Source organism: Lithobates pipiens, unplaced genomic scaffold (genome assembly GCF_037356315.1).
Source record: "Lithobates pipiens isolate NorthernLeopardFrog02 unplaced genomic scaffold, aLitPip1_a1.2 Scaffold_8, whole genome shotgun sequence".
NCBI lineage: Eukaryota > Metazoa > Chordata > Amphibia > Anura > Ranidae > Lithobates > Lithobates pipiens.
In genome coordinates this window covers 117,845,348-117,868,834 of record NW_027507903.1, presented here as the reverse complement: position 1 = coordinate 117,868,834, position 23,487 = coordinate 117,845,348, and the positions used below count along the sequence as shown (strand labels likewise).

General features: G+C 40.7%; 1 protein-coding gene across 5 annotated transcripts in view; it reads left to right on the top strand.

Annotated features, from left to right (window-relative positions):
- VPS13C (vacuolar protein sorting 13 homolog C) overlaps positions 1 to 23,487 on the top strand; it is a 626,331-nt gene that overhangs the window by 188,911 nt on the left and 413,933 nt on the right. For all 5 annotated transcript variants that reach the window (XM_077473219.1, XM_077473221.1, XM_077473220.1 and 2 more), the window contains 4 exons: positions 328 to 464; positions 13,756 to 13,882; positions 21,447 to 21,564; positions 22,229 to 22,364. In XM_077473219.1, the coding sequence (XP_077329345.1) occupies positions 328 to 464; positions 13,756 to 13,882; positions 21,447 to 21,564; positions 22,229 to 22,364 (518 nt within the window). The remainder of the gene's footprint in view (positions 1 to 327; positions 465 to 13,755; positions 13,883 to 21,446; positions 21,565 to 22,228; positions 22,365 to 23,487) is intronic.

Below are 23,487 nucleotides of genomic sequence, written 5' to 3'. Positions count from 1 at the left end.
AATCAGACTAACTCATCACCTGTGGCCATTGTCAAGGGAGGTCTGCATGAAAATGTATTAGAACTGAGGGCTCTTGATAATAGTAACTAAGGGTGGGGTGCTGTAATGTTTTCTGGAAGTCATGCACAGCACCCTGCTGACTCAGCCATGATGTTCCTATGTTGCACAGAGAAGATGTAAAGTGATGATGTTACTGGGTATGTAATAAAAAAATACAGGTTTTATTCAAACATTTAGCTACCATGTTGATGGTGAAGCCAAGGAAAGCAAAATATAAGAAATTTAAACTACAGCTTTAACTTTTTTTACATTTTTATTGTCATACAGGACTCACCCATATGATTGAAACCCGAAAAGTTCTTGACTTGCAGATCAATCTTCAGCCATCCTTTTTGCTGCTTCCAAAGTCTGGCTTTTATTCTGACAAGACCGACATCGTTATTGTGGATTTTGGTAGCTTTCAGGTACACATTAACATTTTCATCATAAACGTACTATTACATTTGCTAATAAAGCCTTTAGTCTTGTCAGCTGCAGTGACTCGTACACATCTGAGGTGTTACACAAACCTTCTTTTATTGACATTTAGAATTGACTAGTTATTTATTAATGTGGATTGCTGCTTACACCAAATTTTTAAGAAGCTATCAATGCTATGTTAAGGCTTTCTGTAAAACCGTTGCATCTACATATAGCAGTATGCCTTATTGTCCCTATTTTGCAACCTTCCCAGTGCATCCCTTCTGCATGTGCCCCACTCACGTGCTGCCATTTTTTTCAAAGAATGGTGGATTGCTTCTTCTTCCTTGTTCCTTGGATCGGCCCACTGATAACATGTGAACCAGACTTTGCCCATGTACAATACAAGATCTGGCAATTTGTTTGTATACTTTGCCTTGACTACTGAAAAGTAAGCAGCATTCTGATACCCGAGCCTCACATTGCTTAAAGTTTTACTAAACCCAAGACCCTGCATTTGCTATATCTGGTATCCTACAGTACAAAGAACATGGAAATGCAAAATACGTTTTCTCATTAGCAGTACATAGCAGTCTTGTGACTTCAGTGTCCGGCCGAGCACTGGTTAAAGCTTTTAGGAAGAGTTTTCATTCTCCCCTGATTGTGCTATGAGGCTGCATTACCCCTGATCCTCTGTGTCTCTCTCTAGCAATACACACCCAACTGAGAATGTACAGAGTACCCCCAAGGCTCTGTACTATCAGGAGATTGATTGGGGACTGTGGAAGAAGGGGGGATCAGAGAAGACAGGATCAAACAGCCCTTTTACACAATGTGCAGGATTGACCCCATAGGTTCCACAGTGTGTATAACAAGCATTCTTTACTGCATATACAGATTGATTTTTACTTTTGTGGGTTTAGTAATACTTTAAGCTATGACATTGTATAAACCTTAACAATTTAAAAAGCCCTTTACCCCATAATTTTACAAACTCTCAGTTTAGAGACGAGATCGCTCTTGAAGGCACTGATAACGTAGCCTTCCCAGGGGCCAGTTGTAAGGCCAGTGTTACGTCACAGTGCCTCAAGGAACTTGGAAATGGGAACACATTGAAGGTAAACAACGGCTGCAATCTTTAATTTGTGTAATTTTTTATATGATTATTTTTTATCGGGATGAAGAGCTGCATGCTGATGTTTTTTATTTTATTTATTTTTTAATAAAAGAGGGTAAAGGATCACTTTAAGTTTAGATCACACTGTATTTTTAATGTATTAACTTGTACCACATTTGATGCCTTTGGGGGTCATGTAAACATGTCATGTTATGTAATATCTCTGATAGTCTGTTACTATTTACATATTTTGTAATGTTTAAAGTCGGTCCCAACACAAATAGGTCTGGAGCCTTGATTTATACAGGCACGTAAACCGTATTTCCTGTTATTTATGGATTGTTCATTACGTCCTGTTGCAACCATCTTTGCAATATACAGTTTCCAACACAGTACAGCCATGGCCAAAAGTTTTGCATGGTCATTGGATTCCCATCAAGGAAATGGGATGTCACGGTAGTCCTCTATCTTTTCCCTGTTCTCTTCTTTTCTTCTTTCTCTTTCAGTCCACTCTGGGTATTTTAATCCTATAAATTTTTTTTTTTTTTTGCACAAATATGCTAAAGTTTTGCCGAAGTCCTAGCAGTGAGCTTTTCTTTGCTATTTCAGTGCTTGCCTATTGAGCATTTCAAATACTCCATGTGCTGTATTAACCTTGTACAGACCGGAAAATTTGATTGCTTAATGACCAGGCCATTTTTTGCGATACGTCACTGTGTCACTTTAACAATTGCGCGGTCGTGTGACGTTGTACCCAAATAACATTGACATTCTTTTTTTCCCCACAAATAGAGCTTTCTTTTGGTGGTATTTGATCACCTCTGCTGTTTTTTCTTTTTTGCGCTATAAACATAAACAAACATCAATTTTGAAAAAAAATATATATATTTTAAAATTTTTGCTATATTAAATATCCCCAATTTTTTTTAAAAAAAAAAACAAGTTTCTTCCTCAGTTTAGGCCGATATATATATTCTTCTATATACTTTTGATAAAAAAATAAGCATATATTGATTGGTTTGTACAAAAGTTATAGAGTCTACAAACTATGAAACAGATTTATGGCATTTTTATTTATTTATTTTACTAGTAATGGTAGTGATCTGCAATTTTTAGCGGTACTGCAACATTGCGGCGTACAGATTGGACACTTTTGACACATTTTTGGGACCATTGACATTTATAGCTATAAAATTGCACTGATTACTGTGTAAATGTCACTGGCATGGAAGGGGTTAACACTAGAGAGCGATCAAGGCGTTAAATGCGTTCCTTAGTGTTTCTAACTGTATGGGCTTAGGACTTTGTATCTACTTACTAGGAACAAACAATATGTCTCCTTTCCCCCGACAGAACAGGAATTTGTGTGTTTACAAAAACAAATCCCTGTTCAAGTGCTCAGTCCCACAATCGTGGGTGGCCAGCAGCAATCGTGCCCACCAGCCATTCACATCGGGTCCCCTGCCGTTCCCGGGCGCGCCTCTTAAAGGGGAAGATGTACCCGTGCGACGATTCACGGGAAAGTGCCACTTTGCCGATGTGTATAAGCTTGAGCCGGTCAGCGAGTGGTTAATGGCCTCTGTTAAAGCACTTTTCTACTGTTCATGCTTGTACTTTTATTTTGACAATGCCAGCTAACATGTTCTTGTTGTGCTATGATTGTAATTTGTTCACTACTGTATATATACAGTGCCTGTATTTTCTATTTTCTTGTTAGAAGTTAAAAAATATCATTAAAAATGTTGGGGTGGAGGATGTATTTTCACAAAGTCTGCTGCATGTGTTTTTAGATCTTTTTGTCAGATCTTACTATGGTATGCTGAAGTATGATTACAAGCATTTCATAAGCGCCAACGGCTTTTATTGACAATTAACATTAAGATTATGCAAAGAGTCAGTATTTGCAGTGTTGACCCTTCTTTTTCAAGACCTCTGCAATTCCCCCTGGCATGCCGTCTGTCAACTTCTGGGCCACATCCTGACTGATAGCAGCCCATTCTTGTATAATTAATGTTTGGAGTTTGTCAGAATTTTTGGGGGATTTTATGTTCACCTACCTCTTAAGGATTGACCACAAGTTCTCAAAGGGATTAGGGTCTGGGGAGTGTCCTGGTCTTGGACTCAACATTTTGAGGTTTTGTTCCCCAAGTCACTTATTTATCACTTTTGCCTTATGGCAAGGTGTTCAATCGTGCTGGTAAAGGCATTTTGTCACCAAACGGTTCGTGGATGGTTGGGAGAAGTTGCTCTCGAAGGATGTTTTTTTTACCAGTCTTTATTCATGGCTGTGTTCTTAAGCAAAATTCTTAGTGAGCCCACACAATAATGGTCTCAGGAAGATTGCAGAACTAACCTTGCATGGTTAGTACAACAGCTACAAACAGAGCTGGCAGTTGTGCAGGTGTTGCCTAGTTTCTGTGCTTATGTGCTTACACCTCAATCATTGTAATAGTATGGACATATATACATATCTAGATCTGAAAGATTTTGTACAAAAGAGGTAGTTCAGTCATCAATACACATTTATTGATAGGGTTACATAATGTATACAAATTACACACCAGACAGTATTTACAACACAATGTACAGTGTAGGTCCCCTGGCTTACATGATATTTACAATACTCACAAACCATATTTGCAATACAACATAAGATGCAAGTGTAGAGTTAGATTACCTGTTAACTTCAGGTCAGCCCATGGTGACTGCTGTCTGTTCCCACACCAGAGAGGGAGAGAGAGTTAGCTTGGTCACAAATCATTCTATCCCCCTCTCTTTTCTGTAGTGTGGCTAATTTAATTCTGCCTAATTGGTCACTGTACCTAGAAAATGTATATTGGGCACAGCCTGATTGGATGAGTCAAAGAAGGCTGTTTACATCCCAGGTGAGATGTTATCAGGGGAAACAAAAGGTCAAGCTTTGAAGTTGAACTAATTACAGTAATCCCAACACAACACTCAATATTTTTATCTTTTCAATTTTTTTTATTGGCAACAATCAGTTAACATACAGTTACATTGTCAGAGTGGCGTACAACATTTAGAACTGACAGAATATAGGTATACCAGTTGATAACTTTTTTTAACATAGAATAGCGCATTTATCAGAACCATTAACGGAGAGTACGTTCTATATCTCAAAGTTACTAACCACAACTACAGTTTGAATTTAGGCCTAGGCCTGAGCATTTAACATCATACAATCTGTCTAATACTCTGTATGAGAACAGGAGAGGTCAAGGGGGCAACACTCAGTATTTTAAATACAGTTCCCTCTAACTGAAATATATTTCTAATTGCAATATTTTACAGCGATTAATGGAGACTTCACATAAACTCATAAGGCAACAGATGGCTCCTTGTGGCCAGTTGAGAATATGAGACTCGGCCACACCTCAAATAATGGTTTATGAGTAATCTCCCTTAATATTTGGAACTTTTGGCTTTGCCTTCTGAAACTAAAACAAAAAAACTCTGAGGGGAAAAAAAAAACGTAAACTCTCCATCTCTACAGTCCACATTTCTGGATACCAGTATCGGTAGTCATTACTTGTTCTGGATGTCATAAGTCCATAATAAAAATCATAAGAAACAGCACTAAAACAAGAAGGAAAAAAAACATGAGGATCCTTGTTCTCAACCGTCCAATAAGAATAGTGCGAAAGTCAATAATGTCAATCTGGTCATGTTGCCCTAGCTTCTGGGACAGCCCTCCATGGTGATTCCAGTTGGATACAACATACAGTAATGGCCTTTGGACCAGCTTTCCGGGCTTTCTAAGATTATACTTTATTAATGTGGACAGAGGTAGAGAAAGAAAAACACAACAAGTACATTTAAGACCTATGCATTCAAATTAATGCTTGTCTGTTAAGTCTGAGCAGTAAGGACCTTTGATTAGAATTGCCATAGATATACTGCGGCATAATAATGAGACCCTTTTCTCAGTGACGTGTAACAATTTGAATGGTTACACCCTTCAACCAGGTGTCTGATTTCTATCCCTCATCTTTCTTCCTCCATTGTCATATGCCTGCAAGTAACTCTGCCCCGTCTTCTGCTGAATACCACTGTGTTTGTTTGACCCTTCAAGCGTCCAGAGGGGTCAGTGCTGGTGGCAGACATGTGGGCATATATCTCCATCCTTGGCTACCGTGTGTAGCTACTGTACCAGTCCTGCCTTTAGCAGGCTACGGAAGAGGTCATCACTTTAACAGTTCTCAGTGCAGATTAGGCAGTTTCGCCTACGCGGATAAAAATAACTTGATTTCACAATATGGATAAGTGTGATGTTACTAATGGCTTCAGGAACAATCAAACTAAAATGCTCTTAAGTACAATTGTACTATACTCCTTGCTATTTACCAATCACTATGAGTCTCATAAGTCCCAGTATATCTATATGATATTCACGCAATGCTCTTTGAACTTAGTTATGGCACAAAAAGGAAAACTGACCAACATAAAAAAAAATCAATGACCGCATCTGATGACTGCCCAATATTAGAACTGTAGAGAGGACTGTATGTCACATATACAAAGAAAATAGTCACATGACTGTTGCTAAACCCTAATGTTACTCTTGTCATGATAATGGCTACAATGACCTAAATTCATATAAAACAATTATCCCATGTCATAAAAGAAAAACAAAAACTGTTGGAACTTGGCGCATCCCCAAAATGCTACCACTCATTGACAAAGGAGAAGCATCAAAAAAACAAAAAAAACAGATGACAACCTATCACAAAAAAAAATACAACCTGTATAATCTACTTTACATGGACAGATAGCATCATGTATAAAAGAGTGCAAAGTAATAACATAAGGATAATTTATGTATAAGGGGTAATACTTGAAATGTGCACTTTTACATACCGTATATACTCGAGTATAGGCCGACCCGAGTATAAGCCGAGGCCCCCAATTTACCCCCAAAAAACTGGAAAACTTATTGACTCGTGTATAAGCCGAGGGTGAGACATGGCTGTCCATCCCTGTGTGTGTGTCCGTCCATCCCTGTGTGTCCATCCATCCCTGTGTGTGTATCCATCCATCCATCCATCCATCCATCCATCCCTGTGTGTGTGTGTGTGTGTGTGTATTCATCCATCCATCCATCCCTGTGTGTGTGTGTGTGTGTGTGTATCCATCCATCCATCCATCCCTGTGTGTGTGTGTGTGTATCCATCCATCCATCCATCCCTGTGTGTGTGTGTGTGTGTGTGTGTGTGTGTGTGTCCGTGCAGCCTTGTGTGTGTGTGTGTGTGTGTGTGTCCGTGCAGCCTTGTGTGTGTGTGTGTGTGTGTGTGTCCGTGCAGCCTTGTGTGTGTGTCCAGCCTACCTGTGTCCCAAGCCTCCGTCCCGAGCCGCCGTCGTCCCGAGCCTCCTCCGACCCGTGCCGTGCCTCCTCCGTCCCGTGCCTCCTCCGTCCCGTGCCGTGCCTCCTCCTTCCCGTGCCTCCATCGTCCCGTGCCGTGCCTCCTCCGTCCCGTGCCGTGCCGATGGATCGCCGCTCTTCTCGGCGGCCATTCTACAATTCAAAATTCCGCCTCCGCCTGTGATAGGCGGAACACTCAATTTCCCAGCAGCCTGTGTTCCGCCTATCACGGACATCCTCTCATACTCGTCCGTAGTATGAGAATGAGCGGATGTCCGTGATAGGTGGAACACTGACTGCTGGGAAATTCAGTGTTCCGCCTATCACAGGCGGAGGCGGAGAAGGAGGCGCGGCTTTTAAATTTTAATGTCCGCCGTCTGTCTGCTCGATACGCTGATCGAGCAGTCAGACAGGGGTGACTCGAGTATAAGCCGAGGGGGCACTTTCAGCCTCAAAAAAGAGGCTGAAAATCTCGGCTTATACTCGAGTATATACGGTACGTGTGCAACATGTATGGTGTTCAATACATAATGTACAGTATATCCTTCACATCTTATATTAGATTTTTCCTTATTCATTCTTATTTATATTTTTTAATACAAGTAGAACTACATGACAAATAGCATGCAATTGCTTACTCTATAGTGCTGCTGTCTGTTTTTCCGCACAAAGGTGTACTTCTCCTCCTGGCTAAATATCCAAGCTAGAAGTTTTCTATTCTGCTGTGTTTCTCATTGCTGCTTGCAACCTTCTCTCATATATTGCGGCATGTATTTTAACTACAAAGAACCAAAAGGCAAGTGGAGAAAAGACGAGCTGCTAGAGGACTTCCATTGTTTGTAGCGACACGTTTCTTATTGCACTAGTGTGACGCCACGCTAGGCAATTTTTCTGAACCCTGTATGGCCCCTGGCAGGCCAACCAGTGGAAACGCTCTCCTGAATAGGGTGGACCATTCTAACCTGTCCAAACTGTACCGAACCGTTCCGCTCAGTGGAAACGAGGCATTACAGGTCCCAGAAGACTGTATCCACCATTTACAATGCACAGCATGACATGCGAAGCGGCCACCCGACTGTGAAGCCACTAGCTGTCGCAGCCGGGTGCCCGTAGTGAGGATGCTGGTGCGTGTAAGACCAACTGGGGTGAGCACACCTTTGGATCATGGGACAGATATGTAGCCATTTTTTAAAGTCCGCAGCTAAATTTTTTTTGCAATCCGCTGACTTATTTTTTCACAGGAGGCTGGAACTCCTCTTTAATGCATTCTCTGCATTAAGGTAATAAATCTTTTTCATGCAGCCTCCCCCCAAACACACACCTAAGCCTGATCTGTGCATGTCTCTCAGTTTATTTTTTGTTTTTTTATGCAGGAAGCACCAGTTATTTTTAAAATTATAGTATCGATAATCAGGGCAGCTGTTAGAAATCATGGGGCCCCATACAGGCTACCTGACCGGGCCCTCACCCCCCAAAAATAATAATAATAAAAAAAAGAATAAAAGCAATATTTTTGCTAAAAGTACAATATAATATTTAGGGGTCACAAACCTCAAAACAACAAAATTCCCACTTAATATAAAATCAAAAACTATATTGAGGTAATGAATAAATCCCTCGGTGTGATTGAGGTCTGGGTGGGGTTATTCACATGGGTACTGTGGCCTGTACAGTGTGAATTAGTGGGGTTATTTTTTACCATTTTTTTTAAAAACAATTTTAACTATTTCTAAAAAAATTATTTTTTTTTTTTTAGAAAATAAATTGTTGTGGGGAGGGGCTTTTGGTGAATTGTCATGGGTCCCTTGATGTCTCACTTTTGAAACAAAGTAAGGGACTGAGGACATAGCTCTTGGTGAGCAAGGAGGAGACCTCAGCCAGCGATTGTACATTCCCCAGTCCCTTTCCTTGCTGCCTCAGCTGCACTGAATAAATGAACAGGAGGTACCCTATACAGACTGAAGCATAGTAAACTTAGTTTGGGGGGTTACATTAAATGGAAGGAAGCGCTAAACCTGAACCAGTGAAAGCTGAGCAACCAGAACCCACCAAAACAAATGGAAGAGCACCAAATTCCCAAGTGGGGGGAAAAACCGAACCGCAACCTAATGTGGTCTAGCGAAAATTAGGGATGACCCCTAGAAAGAGAACGGGTCCCAAGAGGGGACCTAGGACAAAAACATGAAAGGCCAGCTTGTCCACATAGTAAGGTCCTAGAACTTGCACACCTAAGTTTTATGGTTAGAACTGAACTCGAGCCACAAGAAAACAGTCTTAAGTGTGACTGTGCATCATAGGACCGCTCTTTTCTTTTTGACCTTGGATGCTCTTGTGGCCTACAAGATTGAAGTTTGCCTTTTCTTACAGAGAAAGCACACACTTGCTGTGGATATGACCATAGTCTCATTATTCTACTTTGCATAAACAGTAAGACCAGTTAGATAACTCTCCCCTTGGGTGAATTTCAGCACACTGACATCACAAGTCAGTGTTTTTAGTTTATTAATGGGAAATCCCTCCCTGCTGTAGGAGAAAGTACATGGCTCTTGGTGAGCAAGGAGGAGACCTCCACCAGTGCTTTTAAGAATATTGCTGAAAGCTTAAGTGCTATAGCAAGTGGAGAAATGTAAACGTTAGTGCCCAGCCACACCACTCTTCTGCGTTTCAGAGTTGGTGTCCTGTGTTGATGAGCAGCAGCCAGTTACAAGGCATTGCACATTCCATTGGGGCAGCAAAGTGATACTGTTGTCAAAACTAAGTCTACCTTTCTCCACCCTCTCTGATCTTTGTGCCTCAGTCTACAGAATGGAGTTCTCCAGCTTCCAGTCATCTGAGCAGGAGGTTTTATTTATTTGTATTGAACTTTGCTGAAGCAATGAAGGGCAAGATCTCTGTTCACCTCTCATCATGTACTTGGCCTCCCACAAACACTATTGCAGCTCCAAAGAACTGGCTTATAAACTGTGTGTAGCCCAGGGGCCCTTGGGAGTTGTAGCCTGGCAGGGCACAGGAAGCCACGTAAGGTGCGTTGCCAACACTTACCATCTGCTTCTACTGCCCAGACCTATGATGCAAGCTTTATAATTAAGTTACATGAAATAAAGATAGGATTATCTTAATGATGGAGTATTGTTTTGTACAAAGACTTAACTATTCATCCAGAAACGCCCCTGAGATATAAGAATAGTAGAATTTTTAGATATTTCTACATTTTTCAGGGACCCATCTGGGTTCTTGCAGTCGGCATAGGGTAATACATCAAATAGGTGTAACAGGAAGATTTTTGCAGCCGTAGGAACTCTATAAATCATAAGATTGCAAACTGCAGATGATCCTGCACGTTCAGGCTAATGCACACTGCTTCAATGACTCCTTACCATTCTTAGTTGACAGCAGGAGACTACAATGCCTAAAAACCAATGTCTTCAGATATAGACTGTAGACACTCAGAATCTGAGTCAGCGATGGTCATAGAGACCAGTGGCCTGGCCTGATCTAAGGGGCTAGGAGAGTTAAAGTCTGCAGGGGATGGTTCTGGAGCTCATTTAGAGGCTCTGAGCTCAGTATTTATGTAGAGTTGTGTGTGGGCAAAAGTCCCAATTGGACATGGATGTCCTTTATGACAGGTGAGGAGACTTTGCCCCATCTGGCAAAGCTGTGGAAGTTCTGATGTACACTCTAGAACTATAGGGCATCAGGTGCAAAATATAGTGGTAATTCGGTAAAGCTTTTGGAACTTACAAACCCAGTCAGCTTGTGCTCGTGAGGGTTGGGTGGCCAGAAGTGTCCAGGTCAGTGTAGACCTGCAGTGGAAACACATTGAAGTTCCACATAAGGCTTTGCAAGCAGGATCAGCAATGGGATGGTGCTTATTCTGTGCTGAATGGTGGAAAAGACAGTTCTAATGCATGACACTACACTCCACGGATGATTTCAGCACTCAGTCCCTCAATATAAACAATTTACTGTGGTGAAACTGGTGGTGGCAGGAAATTTGAAGGTGGCCAGTGGTGCAAATAGTTAAATAGTTCCCAATGCAGCAGTGGAAATGGCCTTGCTTAACAGGGTGAGTCTTCTGAGACCAGGTCAAGTGCTGAGGCAGTGCCACGAGTCTAAGTTAGGTTTGTAAAGTGCTATAATGCAGAGCCCAGTGCCTGAAGGCTACAAACCGGGCTGGCCCTGCATGTCAGGCTTAGGAAAGGGCAATCTAGACCACAAGATAGAGAATAACTTGGACTGTGGTGTAGTAAGGAATTTTGTTTGAAAGTTGATTGAAAAATCAGCTACACTTTTCTCAGCAGAGCTGAAGAAGAGATGTAAGTCCCCCTAGGACACTAGCAAGAAACTAAGCCATGCTGGGCAGATGAAGGGTTTTATGGGACTGGCTTACAATTTTTCTATTTGCCAGTGTCCACTCCTAATGTAGGCAGCAGTGTAACAACCCTACTATATCAAAATTCATGTGTCGCTCCATGGATGTGAAAAAAAAAAAATCTGTGGGTAGGCACTGGTTCATTTAAAGGATAATTGCACTTATAAAGTAAAAATCATAAAGTATAGCGCTAAATAATTATGCGTGAATATGTACACATTAAACTTGTGACAAGAAAAATACAAATGATTCCAGTTTTGCAATACTTCGAAACAGTGCACTCCAATATCGCTGTGCATTGGTGCTTATTTCTATATATGCAACAGTAAAATAACCAAACACATGAGAGAAAGAAATATTCTAAAAAATCAGACACAAAAAAAACAAGATCAATTTGTGAAAAAAATAAAGTCCCAAATGTGAGATGAGGATTTTGAAGAAATAATCTAAGAATAATCCTTCTGAAATATCACCCAAGTGCTGATATCACCACCTTAGCAGATGTAGGCTTACCGGCTTACCACCATCTGCTAAGGTGGTGATATCGGCACTTGGGTGATATTTCAGCAGCATTATTCTTGGATTATTTCTTCAAAATCCTCATCTCACATTTGGGACTTTATTTTTTTCACAAATTGATCTTGTTTTTTTGTGTCCGATTTTTTTAAATATTTCTTTCTCTCATGTGTTTGGTTATTTTACTGTTGCATATATAGAAATAAGCACCAATACACAGCGATATTGGAGTGCACTGTTTTGAAGTATTGGAAAACTGGAATCATTTGTATTTTTCTTGTCACAAGTTTAATGTGCACAGATTCACGCATAATTATTTAGCGCTACACTTTATGATTTTTACTAGGTTTGAGCTAAAATTTCCATGTTTGTTTAGCATGTTAGCTGCTTTGTTTGGATAGCGCAGTGTTTCTTTTTTTGTTTTACACTTATAAAGTACAAAGTGGTGGATTCAATATGCAAACTATTTAGCATATATAGTGTAAACAATAGAAAATACCTGAATCAGTTGCCTGTTGCATCCAAATCCTTTGGTTACCTCATCACTTCCCACAGCAAGCACTGATTTTAAATATGCAACATTTTGTAAACTTTTCACTGATAACCAGCATATCACAGGTCTTGTCTCTTGTTAGTCCATAGGTACAAAGGGGGTAGGCAGGAAAAGAGCAGGGGCTCAGTGCAGAAACTAGAGCTACCTACTATAGGATGACCGTCTTTAAACTAATATCTTTGTTTTATTTTATTTCGTTTTTTATGAAGTCTTTATAAGTGCAGATGTCCTTTTAAGTCAACTCTTTAGTGTGTAGATACGTTTACCAGTGGAAGGAGGTCTGCCAAGTACCTAGCAGGATTGGTACATGCCTCCTCTTCGTGCTGACGCAAGAACAGTCAAATAATTGATATTATGCATGATCCACGTCAGTGCCGGGATTGTTGAAAAGTCACTTGAATAACCTGTGGAATTATTTTAGATTATAGTGGTAACTCTATTAAAATCTACTTCAGCAAGGATAAAATGAAAAGCAACAAAAGAGAATATAGAACTGCGTTATAAGACACCTTTTGTAAACCTACTATTAACTGTGATGGTCCTCAATTTTACATTTCATACTGTAATTCGCTATACTGTCTACTAAATAGAAAGTACAGATCCAAGGGGACAATTAATATGACATGTAGAAACTGGTTTTTTTTTTTTTTGTAGAAATGTTGGCAGTTTTTGCAGCTGTAATTTATCCTCCTTCCCTTATAATTTTTGAAAGTCCTCTATAATAGTGCATGTATATTTATTTGTATGTGTGTGTATGTATATATATATAAAAAAAAATATATATATATATGTATATATATATATATATATATATATATATATATATATATATGTATATGTATATGTATATGTATATGTATGTATGTATGTATATATGTATATAATATACTTTTGCAGCGGATCTTTAATTCTGAAGTCCTATCTACAGTTCAAACATGCATACTAGGGCATGTGTTTCTTGGTATTTAGTGAATCTTTCTGTATGTTTTTGACTAGGCCTCATGCATACAAACTGTGATGGGCAGAAAATATGCTGGATGTAATGTGGCAGGTGCCATGTACGCGGCAATGCTTCTGTGCACCTGCATTTACCCATGCATGTGCGTATTAAGCATTTGTGAAATACATTCACAAGAGTACGGATGCCAAAACCATTCATGAATGGCAGGCTATATGTGGCACCTGCGGCTCCCCGGGTGCTGGAAAATGCTTGAATTATACACTTGACATATTTTCAGCCTCTCACTGTCTGTGTACATGGGGCCTTATGGCAACAGTGCTAACCAATGTACTACTATGTTTGACTTTGTCTTAAGAAGGATCAAGTTGGTTTCTAAACTTCTTTCTTTATCTTGCAGCTAAACAGCATTAACCAAGGTTCACACCTGACCGCAGCTTCTTCATCTCTAGAGGAGCTGATGGATAAGGCCTATGATCAGTTTCATATTCAGATCAAAAAAGTGCAAATGCTGTTTGGAACCTCAGGTACTTATGACCTAAATGTTTAGCAAAAATATTAAGTACGTTACTTTTTGTCTCGAATGTTTCCTCAGCCAGAATATGGTATGACCTAAGTGAACCTGTATTAAACCCCTCCCCCTCCTGTGCCTTTGTTAACCTTCCTGCTTCTATGTTCCTCAACCATTCCCCAGTTTGGCTTGCAAAGCTTTTCAAATAATAATTGTTTAGTACATGCACTCAGCTAAGCATGGTGTCCGATTTTAACATGGCTGGTCTGGTGATGACTGCTTAGGCACCAAGCAACCAATACATGGAAGTAAAAGGATTTTCAGTAGGGCTGTAGCATAAATAGGGTTGACAGATAAGGAATGGCAAACTATGTAAAAGTACAGGAGAGTGCCTACTAGACAGCAAGGATTTTTTTTCTTGGTTATACTTTACAGGATACGGGGACTAAAACTGCCTATACACTTGGAAATTCTGAAATTGGGTATCCCTGCTGGCTCGACACACATTTAATTATTCAGTCAGCTTTTGTTAATGAAGTTGGGCCAAAAATTGTTGGGCACGCAGCATCTGCAGCCAAACTTGCTTCAGCCACAGGTTCCTGCATTAGGATTTCACCTAGGCACATAGCGTAATGTGTTGAATTAGCCTCAGGTTTTTTACAGGTCCAATGTTGTGGCACTACCTGCTGCTTTGACCCTGTCCCTAAAGATGCTTTAGGGGATGGGCTGATTACAAGAGCGAATTCCTGGATTGAGCTTGCCACTAGCATCCACTATCCACTCAGCAGGATGTCCTGTATGCCTATGCCTTGGTTCCTTAAGTTTTAATCCAGGAGCGCTAGCTGCATCTTTCTCTGTTATAGCCAAGTGGCAGGGATAGCGTAACATTTTTTCATTTGTTAATTTTTTTTTTAACTTTAGCACCATAATGTGGTTGGGGTCATCCTTTTTAGGCTGTAAAGAGCACAGTGATCCTTGGATGTACAGGGCCTCACTGCCTACTGTGATTTGTCACAAAAGGCACACTTGGGGAAACCTCTCTCACACTTGGTGAAGTATAAGTATACGGCAGAAGGCCTGAGTGCCCAGCTGGCACATGCTCAGCTCATTGTCTCGGATTAAGGGGTCAGTGTTATTACCCCACAGGGTTCCACTACCCACGAATCTCACTGCTGTCCCTATCAATCAATTTCCTCAGTCCCCCTAGCTCCCCGAGGCATACTCCCCCCCCCACTGTTTAGCCAGAGAGGACTTACCGGGTACTGACTTCCACGTTAATAGTTAGATTGTTGGCTCTTTAAGAGGCATCAGAACGCAGGGGCTGCAAGAGAGTTGACTCATCCACCAAAGCATTTATCCCTAATTTATCCTTTGATTGCACTGCTACTTTCTGATGGAAAGGAGAATGGTACCTTATTTGCTTCTATAGGGTTTAATGTAGAAGGACAACAAATCAAAAAAAATCTCCTGTGCTTGGGGGCTTAGTCTATGGATAAGTGGTGCGGCCAACCCTCTAAATCCAACAATGCCTGCAGTCTTGTTGCCCTCTTCAGAACTATGGGTATTCTTAGAACTGAAACATAAAAAGAGGAAAGGAGGGTGCACTGACCTTGTGCATTTCCAATTGGTAAATTTTATTAAAAGCTATAACAGCAATAATCATACTCACAAACAAGCGTGTAAAAGATCAGTAGATGAGACTACGTGTCTGAACGCCTGCAACCCGGACCTGGAGGGGGTCAGATGGCATCACAAATGGCTAGCACATTTTAAGGGCATACTTGCAAGACTTGCCTCCTCTGGTTATTTATATATATATATATATATATATATATATATATATATATATATATATATATATATCCACATGCATACGCCTAGACCGATGCCCACCAGAACAAGCCACACCCATCCAAGTGGACAATGTCCACCTGGTGAATCAATCTGATCACATGCCCGTCCCCTACTAGAACTACTTAAGGACTGCCTCTTGTAGATATACATCGGTACCTTGAAGAGGGATATCTCGGTAACGGCAGCAGCTGCTGCCACAACCAAGATATCCCTCTTTACAGGAGGCGGTCCTGTGTGCGATAACCAATAAAAGTCTGCCCTCCAAAAATACTACTCTTTCCTCCACACTGCCAAGCAGACCTATTTTACAACTCTTACTAACACCACCTCGTCCAGTCCCTGTAAACTTTTCTCTACCTTCAACTCTCTACTCCGTCCTCCACCCACTGACTCACTGCCCAGGAGATTGCTAATCACTTCAAAAACAAGATTGATACAATCCGTGATGAAATCTCCACTCTACAGGTATCTCCCCCAGTTAAGACCCCACTACAACAGGTACCCTCAACGCTCCTCTTATTCAAAACTGCTACTACAGACAAAGTTGCTAAACTCCTTTCTAACGCCCACCTAACCACATGCCCCCTAGGATCCTATTCCCTCTCAAACACTACGGTCACCATCTGACTCTATACTACACTCTCTAACTCACATCTTCAATCTCTCCCTCACCTCTGGCATTTTCCCCAATGCTCTAAAACATGCACTGGTCACCCCCATACTTAAAAAGCCATCCTTGGACCCTACCAATCCTAACAACCTACACCCTATCTCCTTGCTCCCATTTTGTTCTAAACTACTTGAACGCCTGGTTTACAACCGAGTGACTACCTCATTAAAAACAACCTTCTTGATCCCCTTCAATCTGGATTTCGCACTCAACAGAAACTGCTCTTTTAAAACTCACAAATTACCTACTAACTGCAAAAACCAACGGACACTATTCTGTACTCCTACTTCTGGACCTTTCAGCTGCCTTTGACACGGTTGGCCACCCTCTCCTCCTCAAAAAACTTTACTCCCTTGGTATCCGTGACTGTACTCTTCAGTGGCTCTCATCCTACCTATTCCAACTCACCTACAGTGTCACTTACAATTCTACTTCCTCCACTCCTCTTCCCTTCTGTGTCGGAGTCCCCCAAGGTTCTGTTCTTGGACCTCTTTTCAATCTACACCTCTTCCCTGGGTCAGCTGATAGCCTCTCATGGCTTTCAATATAATTTCTACGCTGACGACACACAAATCTATCTCTCCACCCCTCAACTCGCTCAATCAGTCTCCTCACGCATCACCAACTTGCTAACAGACATATCTGTATGGATGTCACAACACTTCCTTAAACTTGTCCAAAACCAAATTTATAATATTTCATCCCCCATGTGCCTCTTCCCCTTCTCTGTCAAGAGTAATGGCACAACCATCCACCCATCCCCACATGTCAGGGTGCTAGGTGTTATCCTGGACTCTGAACTCTCCTTTCAGCCCCACATCCAATCACTTTCCAAAGCTTGCCGCCTCAACCTCTGCAACATTTCTAAACTACGTCCCTTTCTAACCAATGAAACCACAAAGCTCCTGATTCACTCCCTGGTTATCTCTCGCCTTCACTACTGCAACTCCCTCCTCATTGGCTCACCTTTAAATAGACTATCCCCCCTTCAGTCCATCATGAATGCTGCTGCCAGACTCATCCACCTTACAAACTGCACAGTGTCTGCTACCCCTCTCTGCCAATCCCTCCATTGGCTGCCACTTGCCCAACGAATTCAATTCAAAATACTAACCCTTACAAAGCCATCCACAACTCTGCCCCCAGCTGCATCACTAGCCTAGTCTCAAAATACCAACCTAATCGCCCACTTCGTTCCTCCCAAGATCTCCTGCTCTCAAGCTCCACATCACCTCCTCCCATATCAGCCTCCAGGACTTCTCCCGAGCCTCGCCCATCCTCTGGAACTCACTATCTCAATCTGTCAGACTGTCTCCAAATTTATCCACTTTTAGGCAATCCCTGAAAACTTTCCTCTAAAGAGAAGCCTATCCTGCCTCCATCTAACAACTGCACTATTGTCTCTATTAGCTCATCCCCCACAACCCTTTTGTATAACTTGACCCTCCCTCCTAGATTGCAAGCTCTAACGAGCAGGGCCCTCTGATTCCCCTTTGTCTTGAATTGTACTGTATTGTAATGTCTACCCCAATGTTTTAAAGTGCTGCGTAAACTGTCGGCGCTATATAAATCCTGTATAATAATATCTGAATGATGCCTGTAGCTACAGATATCATTCAGATATTGCTGTTTTCAGCCAGTGATTCCCTACACCATAAAAACTATCATAGCAGCTGTTCCGCCTCTTGATCGTTCTTACGGGAGGTGAGAGGGGACGTCCTCTCCCTCCCGCCACTCTCCGGTGCTTCTTCCGACAAACTGCTACGATCGTCGAGTCGGACAGAGAGGATCCACCGGCCCCGAATGTTGATCATAGAGATTTCCGGTGGACCAGATGGTCGTCGGAGTCTTTATGATCATCGGAGGCGGGGCACGTTATGACGTCACGGCCGGCCTCTGCATTCCAAAAAATCTGCGCCACTTCGTCTTTTTTTTTTTAAAGTGTAAAAAAAAAAAAAAAAAAGTATAATCAATAAAAAAAACTAATTTTTTTAAAGCGCCCCTGTCCCCGTGTACTCGCACACAGAAGCAAAGGCATACGTAAGTCGCGCCCACATATGAAAATGGTGTTCAAACCATACATGAGAGTTATTGACGCGAACGTTGGAGCAAGAGCAATAATTGTTTCCCTAGACCTCCTCTGTAACTCAAAACATGTAACCAGTAAAAAAAAAATTTTAAGTACCGAACTTTGGCGCCATTCCACGCAATGCAATTTTGAAGTGTGACATATTGGGTATCTATTTACTCTGCGTAACTTCATCTTTCACAATATGCAAAAACATTGGGCTAACTTTACTGTTTTTTTTTTTTAAAGCACAAAACTCTTTCTTTCCCCCAAAAAAAGTTCAAAAACTTGCTGCGCAAATACCGTGCGAGAGAAAAAGTTGCTACAAACACCATTGTATTTTCTAGGGTTTTTGTTAAAAAAACATTTATAGTGTTTGGGGGTTCTGTGTAATTTTCTAGCAAAAAAATTATGATTTTTACATGTAGGAGAGAAATGTCAGAATTGGCCTGGGTGGCAAGTGGTTAACAGCACAGTATGTAGTCAGGAAAAAAAACATAAAGTGCTTGTCTAGAAGCTCAACATGAGGATTCCAATTGTATCCTGTGGTGTCTTTCACTCGTGAGCTTTGTTTTTCTTGAAAGTTGTTGCTCAGTTTTTTTTTTTTGTAAAAGTACATGAGCTTATTTTGGGGCACAGTCGCATATCTTTAATCCCTATAGACTTTAATGGCAGTGCCTGAAAAATGTCTGAAAATGCAAGTGTTTCCTTCTGTTAATGACTATTTAAACTACAGTATTTATCGGCGTATAACACACACTTTCCCCCCTTAAAATAGGGAGAAAATCATGTGCATGTGTTACACGCCGATATAGGCTGCCACTGAGGGGAAGGAGGGGACGAGTGCTGCCGTAATAGAGCTGGATCTCTTGTGTGCTCTGCTCGCAGTCAGTCCCACCCCCTGGATGGGTCCTAGCATGGATGTCCCAGCATTGGACTGGCGTTGCTTCCATCATAGGATCCAGGCCAAGTGGCGGGACTTGTCGTAACGCCAAGTATACAGGAGATCCGCCTTTTTTGGCAGTGCTTGGCCCCACCTATCCGAGGGCGGCATATATAACGACTAGGCTTCAGGTGGGCACAGGTTAGGCTGCATTGATGCTCACTGACCATTATTTTGTTTCAAAGTGGTTTATTTAAAACAATAAAATAAAATTCCCTGAAACTTCCCTCTTAAATTGAGGTGCTTGTTATACCCCGATAAATATGGTAGTTAAACTTTGGAAATGAAAGACAAAAGCAGATTAGTACACTCTTGCCTGTTCCTAAACAACAAAATATACCCTTTACAAGCTTACACATTGTTGTTTGTTTACTCTTTAAGAGGTTGGAGTAGGTGAAGGGAACAAGACCACAGTCAACAAGCCCCTGACTACAGCCATTCTTAGAATTCCCCAATGGTGTGGACACACCAAACACTGGTTGGATGCAGTTTTTTTTTTTTTGTTTACGCACTTTGTAGGTTGTTTGATACACTTTACAAATAATGCAATGAATAGGTTAAAAAAATATTACATTTGCAAAATATCAACTAATAATCATTTGTTAAAAACGTTTTATCGTTTATATAAAATGATTACCAATTGTGTATCTATTTGTTAAATCACTTTTAATCCATAAACTGTCACTGAAGCAGCATGTCCACAGCCCTAGAACAGTTAATTTATGAGACTTCTAAATGGATTACTCCTGATATTTGGGAAAGGTACACCAATCCTCTTGCACCCTACTTTATAATGAAAATGGGAAACCTAATTAAAATCTTAATGCGCATGGGTCAATAGTTACTCAAAGCAAAACTTTTTGAAAAATCTTTTTATTGGTTTTAATGTCACAGACAAATAACCAACATAGGGGTGTAAAGCACAGTGACCCAAACACGGGTATTATAATATTATATGTATCAATAAAATTAAACAGTGAATTACTGTGAAGGGCACCTTAATAAAAGGCTCCCTTATGCCATGAGATATTTTAACAAGTATAACCACTGAACCCACATAATGGCTATCGGTAAGAAAAATGACAGTAGGGCAGACGCTATCACAGTGAGATGGTAGAAAAAGTGAAAGCAAACTACAAGGCATTGTTTGGCCATAGACTGCTCTGCCAACCACTTGGACCAGATCTTATCGTATTTTTCAGGACATTTTCTGTTAACTTACCACTTTATAAGGATATTTACGCTATCGTTGACCAGCTTTGTCCAGAATGTGGTAGGTGGGGAAATTGATTTCCTCTAGTGGAGCTTAATGGTTTTCCTGGCATATAATAAAAGCAAACTACCTAAAGTACGCCCTGCCACAGTGGGAATTTGATGTTCAGTCGGCCCCAATAAACAAACAGATTGAAAGCAAAACTTTTAATTTAAGTGTATTTTTTTTTAAATCTGGTTCTGGTCTGATTCTTGTTTTACCCTTTTTTTTTACATGTTTTCCAAGTAGTAGTAGAGATTGAACATGGCATTTTCCGTTCCTGTTTTTTATATTTGTTCAGTCAGCGGACTAATAATACTTTGACTTCATAGCTATTTTTGCTGCATTGCTGGGATATATTATTGGACTAAACTGTATTAGAATAGACAACATTTTTGCAAAGCCACACCTTTTGAGCATGTTTCACTTACTGTCTAAACCTAATTAAAGCGCAAATTTTATTAGAACTGGGCTTCATTTATTAAAGTATCTGAAAGAAAAATCATTTTTTCTTCAGTAACATATGACCTCTTTTAAAAATATTTATAATCTGTTTGCTGTGCAGTACAAACCATTCTTTTGGGCACTTTAATAAATGAATAAATTATTTTTTCACATAATGCAATGATTATAATGCACTGAACACACAGTCCTAAGTGCTCATATTTTTCTTTTTTTTTTATTTGTTTTCGTGCAGGGATCATCGACTGAATAAAATTTATCTAAAATAGAATGATCAGCAGACATTTTTAAAATGTGTTTTCATGGTGTTTCTTTTTTTGCATGAGTTTAGGTGAGGACTGGAAGAAGGCCCGGGCTATGAATTGCTCGTCTCTCCACCTTCTGCAGCCCCTGGACATTGATTTGCAGCTTGGAAAAGCCATGGTAGAGCGAGACAGCAGAATGCCAAGGTGAGGATCTTGTACAGCTTAGAACTTTTTTTCTTTTGTATAAACCTTTGTGCCAAACCCAATCTCATATATCTACTGTGTTCTTTCTGTCACCAATTTTCTGTAACCAAACATTAAGACCTAGAATATGTTGAATTGTTTTCTGAAATGTGTAAACACAAATGCAGTATTTACACATTATTAATTTTGCACCACTGCTGGCTCCAGATAGCACAGTACTGCTTCCTCGAACAGTATCTTTTGCACTATGCAGAAGGGACCGCATAGGCGCTGGAATGAGGGGGGAGCAAGGGAGTGGCTTTCTGCCCTGTAATCTGTTTCTGGGGATGCATGTAAATGCCAGCTGGGGAGTGCACATGCAAAGTTGTCTCCATATGACTTTTTAGAGTGACAGAGCCACTCGAAAAAACAGGACAGGGTTTTTGCAAGAGAGGAATGCAAAGCAAAACAAAGGTGTAAAAGAAAATTATGATGGTAGAGAAAGAAAAACAAAGATGGTAAGCGCTGAGGTCATCAGCACTAATTGCTTTTTACATCTGTGGTTTGGAAAATGTAAAATAACAATGTGCTCATGTTTATATAAAAAAACAAAGTGTTTTTCTTGCTCAAATGCAATAATGTGAGCTTTGCCAAATGCTTTAGGCTAAGATTATTTTCATTGTAGGTTTAAAGTGTCTGGAGAGTTACCGTTGTTGCGCCTCAAGACCTCTGACCGCAAACTCCAAGGAGTGTTTGAACTTGTTAACAGCATCCCGCTGCCTCAGCAGCATGCTGTCACTCCAGCTACAAAAGAGAAGAGAGTAAGTATGTTTCCACAAGATTGAGTATTTTACACTAAAACCGTTAAAGGGGTTGTAAACCCTCGTGTTTTTTTACCTTAATGCATCCTATGCATTAAGGTGAAAAAACACCTGGCAGTGACCGCCCCCCCGGTTTACTTACCTGATCCCTGGAATTTCACCCGGCAGAGACACACTCTTCCTCTGCCCGAGGTTCTCGGTTCTTGATAGGATAGATTGATAGCAGCGCAGCCATTAGCTCCCACTGCTGTCAATCAAATCCAATGACGCAGAGGGCGAGGCAGAGTCTGCAATTCATGTCTATGGACACAAATGCTGGACTCAGGAGCATGCCCACAAGGTAAACCCCCCCCCCCCCCCCCAGGAGAAAGCTTTTCCTAGGGGGTTATCTGATGTGGGGAGGAGCCGCTGAGGGACCCCAGAAGAGGATGTTTGGGGGCACTCTGCAAAACAAGCTGCACAGTGGAGGTAAGTATGATATGTCTGTTTTAAAAAAAAAAACGAGCCTTTACAATCACTTTAATACACCAAGTACAATAATGTCCTTTCAAAATATAATGTAATTGTCTTCACTTGTGTCACAAAGTCCAAAACAACCCTTTAATTTAAAACTTTCATTTGGGACAGTTGGGGCCATGGAGTTTTCTCCTTTTTGCCCATGTAGTCAATCATGCATCTAGATTTGCTATTTTAGAGTTCAGATGCAGTTAAATTTACTGGGCTATTCATTTCAGTTTTGGTTTCACTCAGAGCATATTGGTTATCTTCAATGTAGAATATGGAAATTATGGCCCTTTGAAGGGCTTGAGGGTTGAGTACAAGGCCCAGGGATAGGTATGGTGGGGCAAATTGAAAGAAACAAATACGTTTTTTTTTATTTTTGGTAGCGTTCTATTTATGTATTTTCTTTAAGAAGATAATACTGGTACTAATGGTGTTGTTTGGATGGTGAGCTATATTGTATTTCCACCAGAGATATTGTTTGGTGTTGAGGCAAAATAATTACATTTTAGTCTCATCTCATCACCTTAAATACACCTTAAAGATTCTGAGGCTACATGGAAAAAGGTGTTCTGGTCAGATGAGACTAAAATGTAATGTTTGGGCCTCAACACCAAATAGT